The sequence below is a fragment of the Salmo salar genome, chromosome ssa15, assembly GCF_905237065.1.
Source record: "Salmo salar chromosome ssa15, Ssal_v3.1, whole genome shotgun sequence".
In the NCBI taxonomy this organism is placed as follows: domain Eukaryota; kingdom Metazoa; phylum Chordata; class Actinopteri; order Salmoniformes; family Salmonidae; genus Salmo; species Salmo salar.
Window position 1 is genome coordinate 55,424,365 of NC_059456.1, and position 17,964 is coordinate 55,442,328.

The 17,964-nt window shown below is 41.6% G+C and overlaps 1 protein-coding gene across 4 annotated transcripts in view; it reads left to right on the forward strand.

The window, feature by feature from the left end:
* Positions 1–17,964, forward strand: part of mmut (methylmalonyl CoA mutase) — a 46,451-nt gene that overhangs the window by 13,416 nt on the left and 15,071 nt on the right. For all 4 annotated transcript variants that reach the window (XM_014145214.2, XM_014145213.2, XM_045695882.1 and 1 more), the window contains 3 exons: positions 5,972–6,087; positions 12,231–12,362; positions 14,540–14,687. In XM_014145214.2, the coding sequence (XP_014000689.1) occupies positions 5,972–6,087; positions 12,231–12,362; positions 14,540–14,687 (396 nt within the window). The remainder of the gene's footprint in view (positions 1–5,971; positions 6,088–12,230; positions 12,363–14,539; positions 14,688–17,964) is intronic.

The window sequence follows — 17,964 nt, forward strand, 5'->3', positions numbered from 1 at the left end:
TAGTTAAATAAAGACTAACTAAAATAAATAAATAATGTAGGCTATACCCACTCTATCTGCGAGCTGTTGGCTAGGACATACGTGCCAATACCGGAGTGGGCACTTTTGGTATAAAACGCAACATAAATGTATTTTTCGTGAGAGTTGAAAATGAGATGGAAACCCATTTAACTTGTATTTTTTATTCGGTACATGGGAATTTATCAGAAAAAAGTATTTTTATGTGCACTGTCATCGCGCACAGCTTTTTATCCAACTAGTCAATTTGATGGAAACACATCTTTGTTGGGAAAATGAGCATATTGTTTTTATGTGGATTTTAGAATATTCACAGAATATTCACCTTCGCCTCCAACCCCTTTCGATGCGTGGAACGGATGTAGGTGGGGCTAGGTCTACATAAGGGTGCAATTTTTTTTTTTTACTCACGAAAGCTCTGACGAAGGCCGTGAGGCCGATACGTAACCTTATTAAAGATCAGTGATACTATCAAGAGCAGTGTGCGGTTTCCTTTTTCCTTCATCTTGATCAACTGTTACCATGCACCTGCAAAAAGATTGCTCAGATGTGCGAGTGCCTTTTGAATTTAGAATATTCACATGAAAATCTATTGCCAATTGGATGGAAATCTAGCTCATCACAGGAAAGACAAGTAGGAAAGGCAAAAATAGAGACCAAATACCACAATACATACTTTACATACAGATAGCTAGGTCATCTTCGCTTTGCTTACAGATTTGAACAGGAAGCGGGTTTACCTCATTTTGTAGTCATCAATATCAGATATAAGAGAGAAAAGAGATTTTTACTTATGTCCCATAGGTTGTTTCACATCATAGATCAGTAGATACTTCTATTACAATGAGACAGTAATGCCCTGAACAGTAGAACATGGCAGCAAACCAATCTAGGTTTTCACCAAACATGTCAGATTTGAATTTAAGATTCAGTTACTGTGAAGATTTACCTCAATAATCAAGTCAGAGTAGTTCAGTGGAAAAAATATATAAAAGTCAACATTGTCTTTAAGGAAAATAAAAAATATTTTAAATATTTTCATCTCTCTGTTGGATTCAGTTCAGGGATCATTTGGGCATATTTCAATAGAATTTGACATTCACATTTTATAGTGTTTATCATTTATCAAGTATCATTCTGTTCAATGTTTTTCCAACCGCGTCACCTCGTGCACATGTCAGCAATGATGATAGTTAATGTGTGTAATAATGTGAGTAGCAATCATGTGTAGATGCTTACTGACAAGAAGACATTTGTTTACCTAGTGCTGTGGGCCACAGTATAATTAGTGCCACTCTCGGCCTCTCCTGGAAGGTCACTTAACATTGGAATAGAGCTACAGTCAGGTTGATAATTATTGTCAACTTTGATAAAGATGAACAAAAACACTGTGTAAAAGAAATAATACAAATACTGAGCTGTATTGTATGCTCCCCCCAAAAATGAAATTATATTAATTTATACTAATACAATTGCACAGAGAAATACATTTTGTTCAACAAGTAAAGATTGACACCCCTGTTTTCAATACTCCCCTTGGGAGGATAACGTCACTGAGCCTTTTTCTGAAATGTTTTATGAGATTGGAGAAAAATTGGGAGGGATTTAAATTTTATTGGGATCCTCATTGGTCGATGTCAGTGGTGACAGCTAGTCTTCCTGGAGTCCGACACAATGAAAAAGACATTACAGACAAAAATACTTTAGAATTGACATATATTTAAAAACATTAATACAGACATTACAGACTTACACGCACACATACAGTGCCTTCGGAAAGTATTCAGACCCCTTTTCAGACTTTTTCCAAATGTTGTTACTTTACAGCCTTATTCTAAAATGGATGAAATGAAAACAAATCCTCATCAATCTACATGCAATACCCCCATAATGACAAAGCACAAACAGGTTTTTTGACATTTTTGCAAATGTGTTACAAATAAAAAACTGAAATACCCTATTTACAGAAGTATTCAGAACCTTTGCTATGAGACTTGAAATTGAGCTCAGGTGCATCCTGTTTCCATTGATTATCCTTGATGTTTCTACATCTTGATTGGAGTCCACCTGTGGTAAATTCAATTGATTGGACATGATTTGGAAAGGCACACACAATTTACAATTTAGTAATTCACAATTTAGTCTGTATCAGGTCCCACAGTTGACAGTAAATGTCAGAACAAAAACCAAGCCATGCGGTCGAAGGAATAGAGCTCCGAGGCAGGATTGTGTCGAGGCACAGATCTGGGGAAGGGTACCAAAAAATGTCTGCAGCTTTAAAGGTCCCCAAGAACAGTGGCCTCCATCGTTCTTAAGTGGAAGAAGTTTGGAACCACCAAGACTCTTCCTAGAGCTGTCCGCCCGTCCAAATTGAGAAATCGGGGGAGGAGGGCCTTGGTCAGGAGGGTGACCAAGAACCTGATGGTCGTCTCTGACAGAGCTCCAGATTTCCTCTGTGGAGATAGGAGAACCTTCCAGAAGGACAACCACTTCTGCAGCACTCCACCAATCAGGCCTTTATGATGGTGTGGCCAGATGGAAGCCACTCCTCAGTAAAAGGCACATGACAGGCTGCTTGGAGTTTGCCAAAAGGCACCTAAAGGACTCTCGAACCATAAGAAACAGGATTCTCTGGTCTAATGAAACCAAGATTGAACTCTTTTGGCCTGAATGCCAAAAGTCATGTCTGGAGGAAACCTGGCACCATCCCTACGGTGAAGCATGGTGGTGGCAGCATCGTGCTGTGGGGATGTTTTTCAGCGGCAGGGACCGGGAGACTAGTCAGGAAAGATGACTGGAGAAAAGTAAAGAGATCCTTGATGAAAACCTGCTCCAGAGTGCTTAGGACCTCAGACTGGGGCAATGGTTAACCTTCCAACAGGATAACGACCTTAAGCACACACCCAAGACAACTCAGGAGTGGCTTAGGGAACAAGTCTCTGAATGTCCTTTAGTGGCCCAGCTAGAGTCTGGACTTGAACCTGATCGAACATCTCTGGAGAGACCTGAAAATAGCTGTGCAGCTGTGCAGCGACACTTCCCATCCAACCTGACAGAGCTTGAGAGGATTCGAGAAACTCCCCAAATACAGGTGTGCCAAGACTCTAGGCTGTAATCGCTGCCAAAGGTGCTTCAACAAAGTAGCGTTAAGGGGCTGAAAACCTATTTAAATGTCATATTTATTTAAATGTCATACAGAATCTTTCCAGATCCTTGATATCCTTTGTCTGCTCTTCTGGACTGCCCTCTTCAATTCAAACCACAGGTTTTCAATGGGGTTCATGTCTGGAGACTGAGATGGCCATTACAAAATGTAGATTTTATGATCAATTAACCATTTCTTTGTGGATTTTGATTAGTGCTTGTGTCAGCCTCCTGGCAGAGGCAACCAGGTTTTTGGCTAAAATGTCCTGGTATTTGGTAAAGTTCATGATGCCGTTGACCTTAACAAGGGCCCCAGACCAGTGGAAATAAAATAGGCCCATAGCATCAAAGATCCACCACCATATTTGACCATATGTATGAAGGACTTTTCTGCAAATGCTTCAGTTGTTCAACCCCAAACCCACCACTGCAGTTCGTAGGCCAAAGACCTCCTATTTTAATTTAATTTGACCATAGCACTGGTTCCAATCCAAGTGCCAATGCTGTTGATCAAACTCCAGGCAGTGTGTCACAGTTATTTAATATGAAGCATAGTTAAGTGTTTCCTGTGTGATCAAATGTCTTAATTAGTGTGTGTGCTACTCCGTTCTCGAGACTCCGTATAAGTGAATCCTTCCTCTGGCAGGGTTTAGGATCAAATGAATTTCTACGAAGGTTATTAGCTTGGCAAATGCAGTCTGAGTGGAAACCCATCCGTGTCAAGGTTGAGTTACCGGTAGTGATTTTCACTTATTAATCAGGAATTCCTGCCTTTCTGACATCATCCCATCCCCCCCTGATTCTCTGTTGTCCTAACCACACTCATAATCACTGCTACTGGAAAAGACTTCCGGTCAGTCAGGACAGGTCAATTAAGACAAAGACAAACTCATTACCAAGTGACAAGCTGGGCTCAAACCCAGTCTGTCCTCAGCTGAACCTGAAACAAGCCTGCAAATGGAGAGAAGAGTTTATGAAATTACTTTTATTTAAAATCTTACTGTCATGGCTCCTCTGCAGTGCAGGGGTGGTTCCCCCTGCAGGCAGAGGAGGGTCGTTAGTGATTGCAGCTGGTGTGATTGGAGCCACCTGGGCTCAGGGTATTTAACCAACTGCTCCACTAACCTCGCTGAGCTTCTGGCTCCTCGCTGAGCTTCTGGCTCCTCGCTGAGCTTCTGGCTCCTCGCTGAGCTTCTCTGGCTCCTCGCTGAGCTTGCTCTCTTTCTCCCTGCTCCTCCAGGTATGATCTGGTTTTGTTTGTTCCTTTGTAGCTGTATTTAGTTTCCACTCAGTCATGTTTACACATACATATTCACGCATCCATGCACCTTACATACACCTTACATTATGACATTTCCACACCTCATTCCTTTTTCTTTGTTTATAGTTAATAGTTTTGTTTTTATAATAAAGAACGTTTTGAATTGGCCTATACCAGTTGTCGATGTCCTCTCATTTTTGCCACAGGCTATGAGCCGGCCTGTGACACTTACCAATATCACTCTGGATGGAAACATTAGTGAAATGGCCCAATTCACCTACCAAAATTCTTTTGCCGTTTTGTCACCACATCAACTCCCCATTAATGTAATTGAATGTCCAATGGCTTGGTTGGCTGATGTTCAGTTTGAGGAGTTGAAGCCAACTTCTGTAATTATTCAAACCCTAATGACATTTCTGGCTCTTCATTGTGCTGCCAGGTAGTGAGTCACTGTCAAAGTGATCCCTCTTGTGGGCTAAATAAGCAGTGGCATTGCCAGTTTGTAGTGACAATTAATCCCTGTATTTATCATGTAAATGGTGGTTTTTGTCATTTAAAATGCCATCGAACTAAGACCACACTCGGTCATAGTGTGTTGTACATTGTTGTCATTCTAATCATGTCAGGGCCACAACCCACAAGAGGTCTCTTCACAGTCCAGAACAGACTATCGGAGGCACACAGTACTACATAGAACCATGACTACATGGAACTCTATTCCACATCAAGTAACTGATGCAAGCAGTAAAATTAGACTTAAACAGATAAAAAAGCACCTTATGAAACAGCGGGGACAGTGAAGCAACACAAACATAGGCACAGACACATGCATACACACACGATAACATACGCACGATACACACACGTACACATGGATTTTGTACTGTAGATATTTTGTACTGCCTTGGCAGCAGCCTGTCAATTTAGTTTGACTTTGGTTTGGCTTCTCATTCTTAAGCCCTAGTCTGGTCTGTATTCGAGTTGTCCAACTCCTCTGACTATTGTTGTCATGGTAATGCATGACAGCGGACAAACACAGCAGAGAACTAGGCTAAAGCACTTAATAGATATGGACCACCAGGCTGTGAGTAAGTGGCCATTTTCCTGTCCAGAACATGTGGTGCCAAACATTGTCCTCAAAATAATGTCTCGTTTTGATGTAACGTCCCTCGTTCTGACACATGGTTTCTACAAAAGCAAGGGTTCAAGACTGAGAGGTGGAGAAGCAAAGCAAAGGGATATCCTTGGACTGGGAACCAGGCCAACATTGGGTTGTGTTATGGATTATAATACATCATTGTCAATATTAAGCAAAGCAAAACAAAATTCTGACCCCATTAAGGCACAACAGTCTATGGTCTCACTAAACCACAATGTAGACAATGTCATTATATCAATACAATGAAAAGCCCATAGAAATATAATTAGAACATATTATGGTTCGATGGAGATTCACTGTTGAGGCTATTTGCTTCACTAGGAGCTAAAAGGAATAAGTAAGTTAAGATATTGTTTTATATGTATATCAAGTCTGTGTGTCTCCTGCAGGTGAGGGCGAGTCGTGACGCTGAGGTGGCGAAGAGGTGTCTGTCGGCCATAGAGGAGTGTGCTCGTACCAGGGAGGGGAACCTGCTGGGGCTGGCTGTGGAGGCTGCTAGAGCCAGGTGAGAAACTATCCTCGCTAGTCCTATGGTCAGCAACCCTGGGCTCATTGTCACTTTTGAAGGAAACTTTACTTACTGTTGAATAGTAGAACACTCAAGGTGCAGTTTCGAAATTTGGTTGTGCATCAGCAGTTTTCCTTTTGTTATGACAGTCACTCCATTGTCACTCTAAATGTTTTTAGATTGGTAAATTAGTTGAGTCAGCTATTTAAACTTGTAGTAAACATGGCGGAATTGCCAACCGGGCATGAAGGGCACGTGCCCACGGGCCCTGACCTCCAAGGGGCCCCCATTGACTTTGTTAGCCACTCTCATTCAGATATCATTGCAAAATGTGTAGAATTTCACAAAATAAGCTTTAAAATATCTAAAATGCCTCTTCACCCCATGGCAAAATGAGTAGAATTGCATGAACCAAAAACCAACCAAATCTTGCTTAGACCCCATGACTGTGATACTGTATGTGGTTGTTTTTCCTCCTAAATTTAGTCTAGTTGAATGTAAGTCGCTCTGGTTAGGAGCGTCTGCTAAGTTGACTGAAATGTCAATATAAATAATGCCAAAATGTTATTACACTTGAAGGAAATTTGTTTTGCACATACATGAAATACTATTGATTTGCTATTCATTATACACAAAATGGGAACATGTCATGCCCAACAATAATACAAGCAATTCATCCAACTAGCTGAGTAAAATGTAATTAATCTACACAAGTAACAAAGTTCTCGTGAATGACCACATATCCCTCCCTACAAATACACTCTGTTGCATAACATGTATTTATTTATTTATAGGGGACAATACACATTAATCAACATCAATATTACAATAATGCAACATCCATGTAAATGTGCCGGGGTTAGCCAAAAGCTAATTTTCACCAGTAGTCCCTGGGCAGCCACTATACAAATACTCACTAAAACAATACAAAATACAAATACATTACATCCAATAACATATCATTCTAACAACAACAACACTATCATCAACTGTCGTCTTACATATGAGGAACCGCATATAACTTATGTGTACAGGTTTGGATAGATTTGAGCTATGTTTTCAATAAAAATGTAAAAGTACAATAATCAGTGCAGTTTCTCAAGTCCATGGGCATTGCATTCCAATATATTGTAGCTCTAACAGAGAAGGCCGATTGACCAATTTTACTGTGTCGAAAAGGGACAACGCGATCCCCTCTAGTTACTGCCCTTGTTATCCTGGAGGTGCTTTCCTTGAGCATGATATGCTGGCATAGGGGTGGAGGGGCAAGACCATGCAGGACCTTAAAGACAAGGCTTTCATCTACATACTGCTTAAAGCTATCAATAGAGTGATTCAATTGTTTTCAGAATAGTAGCTCCTGCTTGTTACCAGCATGCCAGACAATATCCCAGATGTGAGAAGATCATAATATGCATATATAGTTTGGCGGCCTCCAGAGGAAGGTAAGGTCTTAGAATCCTAAAGTTGGATAATCCAAACTTGACCGTGTTAATCACCTTCTTCATATATTTCTTAAATGTCAAGTTGGGAGTCCAAAATGACACAGAGATACCTGAAGTTAGACACAACTTTCAGATTCTCTCGATTAACAAGAACAGCTCGTCGGGAAGAATCAATGGATTTCTTATCGACAAGGACTGTTTGTATGTATTTCTCTATTTAAATGCAGGCAAGAATTAGACTTCCATTTAGAAACATGTACCATAGCTTCAGTTAACTTGTTAACAACTAGTTGTCTATTTTTGAGTGTACCATACAGAACTGTATCATCTGCATACATCTGCATGTTAACTTGTGGGCAAGCCAGTGGGAGATCATTTATATAGATGGCAAACAGAAGGGGGCCTAATATTGACCCTTATGGGACCCCAATGTTATAGTAAAGAGAGTCTGACTGAGTGTCCCTCAAACGAACCCTTTGACTTCTGTTTGTCAGATAGGAATACATCCAACTAATGACTTCAGTGGACACATTAAGGGAGATTAGCTTGGATAGGAGGACCTCATGATTCACAGTATCAAAGGCCTTTTTAAGATCCAAAAAGACTGCAGCGACTCCACCACCTATGTCCAGTTTAGATTTAATGCACTCCAGAAAATAGCAATTGGCTGTTTCGGTAGAATGGTTAGTTGTGATTCCAAATTGCATTTGATGTATGGAGTTGCCCTGACTGAGGTGATCAGTCAGATGATCAGCCACCCCTCTTTCAGCTACTTTTTTATAGCACTGGAAGAATGCTTATAGGTCGGTCATTTTCCACCAGTGTTGGGTCACCAGATTTTAAAACAGGTATCACTGCAGCAGACTTCCAAGCATTGGGGAAGAACCCATATTTGATGGACAGATTAACTAGATGTACAATAGGGACAATCAGAGAATTTGTCTCTTCGGGAATACAGTGTCTAGACCAAATACATATTTTGTTCTAGAGCTCCTGAAGGAGCTAATAATACTGTCCACTGCTGACGCTGAGATTTCAAGAATTCTGAATATTGGTTTATTATTATCTATGGGATTGAGAACTGTGGTCTTAGTTGAAAATATTTGATCAGTTCTCTGCCCTTGTTAAAGGTGGTGGATATGAAATCGGAGTCCTGAATGAGAATCCCATTAACCTTTAATTCAGGATGTTTTTTTGGACTTTTGGACTGTTAGTTTGTTGAGATTTTCCCAAATCACTTTGCATCACATGATTTAAAACACTTCTGGTTTTAAAGTTATGTATGTGGTAAAAGAATGGCTAGAACAGGGACAGCTGCCATTTTAACAGACCATATGACCATTCTCTACAGCCAGACAGACAAAGATGCTCTATAGTGTAAACAATGATAACGATGATGGCAACAGTAGTACATTTTCTTTATAACTGCCTTTTAAAATGCCCAAGGGCAGTGTACATAAAACCATCAGGAAGAATAAACATACCAACAGAACACTGTAAGAACATTATAACACCAGTTGGTTTTGAAGTATGTGGCTATGTAAAGTTGGGGCCTCTAAAATAATCTCGGAAATTCAGCCAGGCCAACAGCGCACTGCCACTAACACCCTTTTTGATCCAGAACACCCCACACTAATGTGTAGTTATAAACACTGCACAATAAGGGTTCAGTGTAGTGTAGGCCTATGTGGCTATGTAAAGCAATGGCCACTGCACAATGTCTGGCCTTCCCTGTAGCTCAGCTGGTAGAGCATGGTGTTTGCACGCATGGTGTTTGCAACGCCAGGGTTGTGGGTTCGATTCCCATGGGGGGCCAGTACGGGGGAAAAAAATGTATGAAATGAAATGTAAGTCGCTCTGGATAAGAGCGTCTGCTAAATGACTAAAATGTAAAAAATGTAGTTAAGTAGGCTACTATGTGACCACACTGAAGATGAACTCGATTACCCAAGTACGGCGTCCTGCGAGTGTAGCCACTGTAAAATCAAGCTGTAAAACAGATGGAAAAGTAAAGACATGACCGAAGGTGGTAAGACTTACTTGTAGTGCACTTTATAGGACTGGCAAACCATTTAATTCAGCAGCAATTGCATACTCGATTATACACGCAATTAAAAACGATAATGACTGTACAGTATATGAAATCAAAGGAGACATGGGGTAAATCTGAAATTGCCACATATTGCCTATGTAGTGCACGGCGATATTGTTATTTATCCCTCAGCTGTTCAGCCAGTTCCACTTATTTGATCCATTCAGCACAAGCACACCTGGTTCCACTTGTCTTCTACTGGTAATCAATCACAGACCCTTTGGAAACTTAACTCCGGTGGACTAGTTCTGGATTAGCTCAAATAAGATGAACTGACAGGAAGGTCTCTAGGAGAGGAAAGGTTTTTTTGTTGTTGTTTTTTTCACCTTTTATTTAACCAGGTAGGCTAGTTGAGAACAAGTTGTCATTTACAACTGCGACCTGGCCAAGATAAAGCAAAGCAGTGCGACACAAACAACAACACAGAGTTACACATGGAATAAACAAGAGTACAGTCAATAACACAATAGAAAAAAGAAAAGTCTATATACAGTGTGTGCAAATGGCGTGAAGAGGTAAGGCAATAAATAGGCCATAGTAGCAAGAAATTACAATTTAGCAAATTAACACTGGAGTGATAGATGTGCAGATGATGATGTGCAAGTAGAAATACTGGTGTGCAAAAGAGCAGAAAAATAAATAAAAACAATATGGGGATGAGGTAGGCAGATTGGATGAGCTATGTACAGCTGCAGCGATCGGTTAGCTGATGTTTAAAGTTAGTGAGCGAAATATAAGTTTCCAGCTTCAGTGATTTTTGCAATTCGTTCCAGTCATTGGCAGCAGAGAACTGGAAGGAAAGGCGGCCAAAGGACGTGTTGGCTTTGGGGATGACCAGTGAGAATTACCTGCTGGAGCGCATGCTACGGGTGGGTGTTGTTATCGTGAGCAGTGAGCTGAGATAAGGTGGAGCTTTTCCTAGCAAAGACTTATAGATGTCCTGGAGCCAGTGGGTCTGGCGACGAATATGTAGCGAGGGCCAGCCGACTTGAGCATACAGGTCGCAGTGGTGGGTGGTATATGGGGCTTTGGTGACAAAATGGATGGCACTGTGATAGACTGCATCCAGTTTGCTGAGTAGAGTGTTGAAGGCTATTTTGTAAATGACATCGCCGAAGTCGAGGATCGGTAGGATGGTCCGTTTTACTAGGGTAAGTTTGGCTGCATGAGTGAAGGAGGCTTTGTTGCGAAGTAGAAAGGCGATTCTAGATTTCATTTTGGATTGGAGATGTTTAATATGAGTCTGGAAGGAGACACCTAGGTATTTGTAGTTGTCCACATATTCTAAGTCCGAACCGTCCAGAGTAGTGATGCTGGACGGGCGGGCAGGTGCGGGCAGCGAACGGTTGAAAAGCACGCATTTAGTTTTACTAGCGTTTAAGAGCAGTTGGAGGCCACGGAAGGAGTGTTATATGGCATTGAAGCTCGTCTGGAGGGTTGTTAACAGTGTCCAAAGAAGGGCCAGATGTATACAGAATGGTGTCGTCTGCGTAGAGGTGAATCAGAGAATCACCCGCAGCAAGAGCGACATCGTTGATATATACAGAGAAAAGAGTCGGCCTGAGAATTGAACCCTGTGGTACCCCCATAGAGACTGCCAGAGGTCCGGACAACATGCCCTCCGATTTGACACACTGAACTCTGTCTGAGAAGTAGTTGGTGAACCAGGCGAGGCAGTCATTTGAGAGACCAAGGCTGTTGAGTCTGCCGATAAGAATGTGATGATTGACAGAGTCGAAAGCCTTGGCCAGGTCAATGTACTGTGCAGCCGTCTTCAATCTTTTTTCGATGTCGGTTATGATATCGTTTAGTACCTTGAGCGTGGCTGAGGTGCACCCGTGACCAGCTCGGAAACCGGATTGCACAGCGAGAAGGTACGGTGGCATTCAAAATGGTCAGTGATCTGTTTATTAACTTGGCTTTCGAAGACTTTTGAGAGGCAGGGCAGGATGGATATAGGTCTATAACAGTTTGGGTCTAGAGTGTCACCCCCTTTGAAGAGGGGGATGACCGCGGCAGCTTTCCAATCTTTAGGGATCTCGGACGATACGAAAGAGAGGTTGAACAGGCTAGTAATATGGGTTGCAACAATGGCGCCGGATAATTTTAGAAAGAGAGGGTCCAGATTGTCTCTCCCAGCTGATTTGTATGGGTCCAGATTTTGCAGCTCTTTCAGAACATCTGCTATCTGGATTTGGGTGAAGGAGAAGCTGGGGAGGCTTGGGCAAGTAGCTGCGAGGGGTGCTAAGCTGTTGGCCGTGGTTGGGGTAGCCAGGAGGAAAGCATGGCCAGCCGTAGAGAAATGCTTATTGAAATTCTCGATTATTGTGGATTTATCGGTGGTTACCTAGCCTCAGTGCAGTAGTTTGGGAAACAATGACATAAACAATCACCTAAGAAATACATAACAGCATTTTTCTTTGAACCCAGGACTCCCTGGCGATCAGTGCAATGCAGTTGTTATGGAATAGACAATCCTGATTTTAAAAAAATAAAGTAAGCTGAATTGGCAGGGAGTATTGAAGGAGAGCGTTGTGAAACCCTGCTGGTATATTTTATTGAAAGAGAAATGTTGTTGAGACATGTTGTTGTGCATTCCCCAGATGTTCTGTAGGGGAGATCACAGATGCCATGAAGGCTGTGTTTGGGGAACATAAAGCCAGCACCAGGATGGTGAGCGGAGCCTACCGCAGCGAGTTCGGAGAGCATGAGGAGATCTCCACAGCACACAACCGGTAAGAGCAGAAAGAAAATAGTACTTGATTCTCTGTTGTACTTAATCTGTTAGAATATAGAATATCTTCTCTGCTCTGTTTTCAACCCCCTGAGACAGCACACTAGGGTTTGTAGCAATATTGAATAACACAAAACATATTGAAACATGGTTGGGAGATATCAGCTTTTGTCCTATCATGATTCTGCACTTATAAAATGGCAGAAGATGTTTTCACCTCCTAGCAGCCAATAATGATTTAAAAAAAGGGAGAAAAGAAACACTGCTAGCGATCACTCGCATGTTACGGGAGGAATCGGATCATTGACAAAAGATAGTGGAGCCAAATATTTTCTAGTAGACTATTCTACTCTATTGGAGATGTGACATGAAAGAGATGTGTAGCCTAAGCCTATCTGTGTGTCTGTGTGTGCCGAAGTGCGAGTGACACAAAGTCAACATCGGGTGAAGGTTTGTTAATCATCATGGGCTGCAGAGCAAGCAACTCTGCTGTCCTTAGAACTGGATAATTATATACTGATTTGCATTTTTGCCTCATCCTCCTCTTATTAGGCCAGGGCTTACTATGTGTTGTAGGTAGGTTGCACATTGTTAGAATAATATGGAAATGGGCCTATACGCCTATAGGCTATGCATCCTTTCTTTCATAAGCTTTGCTCAGCTGTAGCCTAGCCTAAGTTTTTTGACTTCTCATTTGATTTTTACATCTTGGCATTGTTTGCTGAACTTCACTTTTTGTGGCCTGAAATATTTGACATTAAAAATAAAGCTGTGCCAAGTCATGTGCATATCAAATCGAGAGAAAATCGAAAATGTGGCTTTTAAAATAATAAATGTCCGCTATAACAATTTACTTCGACTTTTGGCCCTTGCAAAACAAAAACATTTTCTGATCTAACATTTTGTGCTGCTTTGGTGAAACTCTTAGCTCTGTCTACATAGTTATCTTGCATTCTGTAAATACAACATATTAATTGAAATAACTATATTCATATTTGTTATAGCCTTACTCGGAATGTCATCCATGCACTGCCCTTCTTTGCGGCAGTCAAGTTGAAATAGGTTAGGTATCGTTTGTCCCATCATGAGGTCGTCAATGAGACTGTCAATCATCCTCGATAGATGATACTATCGTAATATCGCCCAACCATACAACACACACACACACACACACACACACACACACACACACTGAAATAAGCACAGGGTCAACTGCAGTGCAGAACAATTTCCAGGTTAAATGCCTTGCTCAATGGCAGAATGGCTCTGACACCAGCAACCTTCCACTTCCTCATCCCACTGTGTGCCTGTCCTGGGATTTGAACCAGTAACTCTACTTGTCTGCATTTTCCTTCCCAGTAAGCTAACTGCCACCTCTTGACTCGATCTGATCGATCTGCAGAACAGTTCAGCTACAGCAGGATTCATAGACTAAGCTTTTCCTCTCATAGACAGAGCCTAAATCAGGTTTGTTCTCAAGGGACGCAGCAATCAGTCTGGCTTAACCAGGCTAGATGGTTGTCCCCTTGGGAAGCCAAAGTGATTGGCATGCTTCTACACATCAGCAATGGATGGAGAAGATGTTTGAAGGCACTTGTTGAACCTCCTATGTGATTGTTTGTGCTCAGGGTTTTCAACTTTCTCCCCCATCAAGTCACTATTGCTGTTGTTGTGTCTGGAATTACAATACATTTAATTTGTCTAGAGCCTTTCAAGACCTAAACTTTAATATTACACATTTCTGAACAGGGTTGTGGAGTTTAAGAAGAAAATCGAAGCTCTTTGCTGGCAAATACACCAATGCAATAATTTGCATTTATATAGTGCATTATTCAAAGCAAAGGTAACTGACCTCATCAACCACCCATTTGTACAGTAGCATCCACCCGTCTGAGCCATTTTATGCTAGACTGGCCACTACACATAAAGATTGTGTTCCTTAGAGCACACCATACCAAAGCATTTTGCAATGGAAAACAAAAATATGCTTATTTTTGGACAAGTTACAGTAGTCCTTCCTTGTTTCAGTTTGTTTTCTTCTGTTTGGTGTCTAATGAATACTACCCAGCTATCACTACAGTCTCCTTCCCTGTCCTCTATTGAGTGTCCAAGGTGGTTGTGTACAAGAAACACTTAATTATTAATAACTATTGATATGACTTATTAATCTTCTCCCAGGGTGGTGGAATTTAAGAAGCATGAGGGCAGGAACCCTCGTCTGCTGGTGGCCAAGATGGGCCAGGACGGCCATGACAGAGGGGCAAAGGTCATCGCTACGGGATTCGCTGACCTGGGATTTGACGTTGACATTGGACCGCTCTTCCAGGTAAGCTTAGTTGCTAGCTACTGGACTTGAAGAGAAATGAAAGAGTATTTATTTCCCAAGTGTTCACAGAAAAGAATAACTCCATGACAGGGAGAGAAGATCAAGTGAAGCAGGGATTCAAACAAACGCAGATAAATAACCGAGGTGATATCTCTTCGAGCAGTTAGCAGCGAATGTGATCTCTGCGAACTTTTGTGAAATTGCCTTAAATTGCCCATAAACCTATTTCTGTGCTTAGGTCGTTAATTTGCGTTGGGTTCAATCCCTGCCCCAATGTTGTTTTAGTCACACCTCAACTAATTCTTAAAGGTCAAGGTAGTCATTCACATAAGCTATGCCAGGCATAGCACAATGATCACCGCACTATAGAACGTGTGTGATAACAATGGGACTCTAATGCAGCAATGTTAATGCTGCATGCATGCATACCACATCATATTCGTACTTGGAAAAAGCCCTTACTATAAATCTGTAGGTGGGTCATATCTTGGTCAATCGTCCTTTTAAACAATTAAAGCTGGAATTTGTTTGTGTCTGTGAGTGTGAGTCCATCTGGTCTACTCTAGACCTATGGAAAGCCTATGGAACATTCCCTACATAGGCATGGCAAACATCAAAGCTGCATACGGCCAGTTCACGACGTTTCACCACTCTTCCCTCGTCATTCTTCTAGCGAGGATAGTTAGACAGACACTCCAGTCTTGTTAAAACGTCCCAGCCAATCCCTGAATCGGAAACAACATGAAATGCACTACTTTCATTAATCTGCTTGCCCTGCCCTCACATGTAGTCTCACATTGAAGTGTTTTTACCATTTTATTTTCAGGACAACCAGGGCTACAAGTAGAACATAACATTTGCCAAGTAGTTACATTCATGAGTTTTATTGACATGTCAATAAAGAAATAATGTCTGTAAGCCAAAACCTGATTTAAAAAAAAACTAAAAAAAGAAATTCTAAGAATGCTTTAAGTACCTAAATTATTTTCTCAGTGGCAAATGACTATGCAACTAGTCAGTGATAACTGTGTGGAGTTTGACAGCAGTCATGTGAGCTGCAAACGTTGTTTGCTTAGCTAGCTACATGCCAAATGGATAGGCTACCCTCACGTATCTGAAATGACATGATCAATTGAAGTTTACTGGTCATGAAAAGCATGCAGTTGCTTGCTGTATAACTCTGATGATAGAGCATGTAGAATAATAAAAAATGTGTAGCTCTGACTATGCTCTTCAAGGGCTGATGAGATGATAAAAACGGCACATAGTTGTCTATGGTTTAGTGGAGCTCGGGGTCTCCTTGCCCTCCAGCATCCAAATCGAACACTGCACCGTATTGTGACGTTTTATTGATTAAAAACCTAATAGAACATACACTTTCCATGACATAGACTGACCAGGTGAATCCAGGTGAAAGCTCTGATCCCTTATTAATGTCACTTGTTAAGGAGAGGAGACAGGTTAAAGAAGGATTTTTAAACCTTGAGACAATTGAGACATGGCTTGTGTATGCGTGCCATTCAGAGGGTGAATGGGCAAGACAAAATATTTAAGTGCCGTTGAACGGGGTATGGTAGCAGAAGCCATGCGCACCGGTTTGTCTCGAGCTGAAACGCTGCTGGGTTTTTCACGCTCAACAGTTTCCCGTGTTTAGGGAACATTCAGTCTCGCATACAGTCAGGTTCCTAATTATTGGCACCCTCGATAAAGATGAGCCAAAAAGACTACAAAATAAATAATACAAATACTGAGCTATATTGTATGCTCCAAAACATATATTGTTTTATACTAATACAATTGCTCAGATAGAGATTTTGTTAAATAAGTAATACATTTTCTTTTTTTCAAAGATAGCAGTCAAATTTATTGGCACCCCTGTTTTAAATACTGGTGAACCCTCCCCTTGAGGGGATAATGACACTGAGCCTTTTTCTAAAATGTTTTAGGAAGTTGGAGAACTCGTTGGGAGGGATCTTCGAACCATTCCTCCATACAGAATATTTTCTAGATCCTTGATATCCTTTGTCTGCTTTTATGGACTGCCCTCTTTAATTCAAACCACAGGTTTTCAATTGGGTGCAAGTCCAAAGACTGAGATGGCCCTTGCAAAATGTTGCTTTGTGGTCAGTTAACCGATATAGGCTGTGCTCCTTCAGGGCAGCTCACTGCTCAAGCAAAGCGTTAATATATAACATTATCTACAAGCAGTGAGCGCAGTAAGCTATACCAGTCCCCCAAAACAGCAGAACCATACGACAGATGACTATGTGTAGCTACGGCAGAAAGCACTGTTTAAATATGATTAAATAGACCAGCTAAAGTCATTCTACCAGTGCAAGACTGTATACTATGTGTGAATATTAACCATAGTACACAGTCTTGTAGCATGAGCTGTGCAACGTATGCCTTATATTTCTCGTATGACCCACCGCCGGGTACCCTCGCTTGAGGCAAGATGAGCTGTCATCTCGGTATATGAGAATATTCGACTTATCTAACTAGCAACTGTAAGCAGTACGAACCCAGCTGCCCTGGAGACGCACTGCTGGGTGCTTTCACTGAAACTAAATGACTGATCATCTGGTGGGTCTACATTATCTCCTTATTTAACAAGCAACCCTAAGCAATATGACTCAGCCAACCACCTGTAGCTATATGCAATGTATTTATATCAAGTAGCCAGCAAAGACGGCAACATGTAGGATATTGAGCATGGCTGACGCCATCTTAGCAAACTTAATGAGGCATGGTACTGGCAGGTAAATTTATCGCCGTTAGGAGCTCTCAATAGACCAGTGAAGGAATTCTACCGTTACGTGATTGTCTACTAGGCGTATGTGTGAATACTAACTATGTGTAGCATGAGCTAATTCAGCAGTATATCTATTTCTAACATGATAAACCGCTGGGTACACTCTGAGGCAAGATGAGCTGTCATCTTGGTACATGGGGAAATATTTTACCTATCTAATTAGGCAACCGTAAATCGTATGAACCCGCTGGCCATTACCTAGCCAACCGCCTACAATAGATGCACCGCCGGGGGCTTCGCTGAAGCAGGGATGAGTTGTCATCTTGGTATATGAGGATTTTCTACCTATGCAACATAGCAACTGGACTACGGGACTGACCGAATTATGATCATATGGCAATACTGCAGGAACTCATTTAGGCTCCACGATCTCAGAATCAAATGTACATTCGTAGCAGCAGAGGATCATGGGCCCATGATCTTGAGGGTGTGGTTGGGAACGATTTGAGAAGCAGTAGCAGCGGA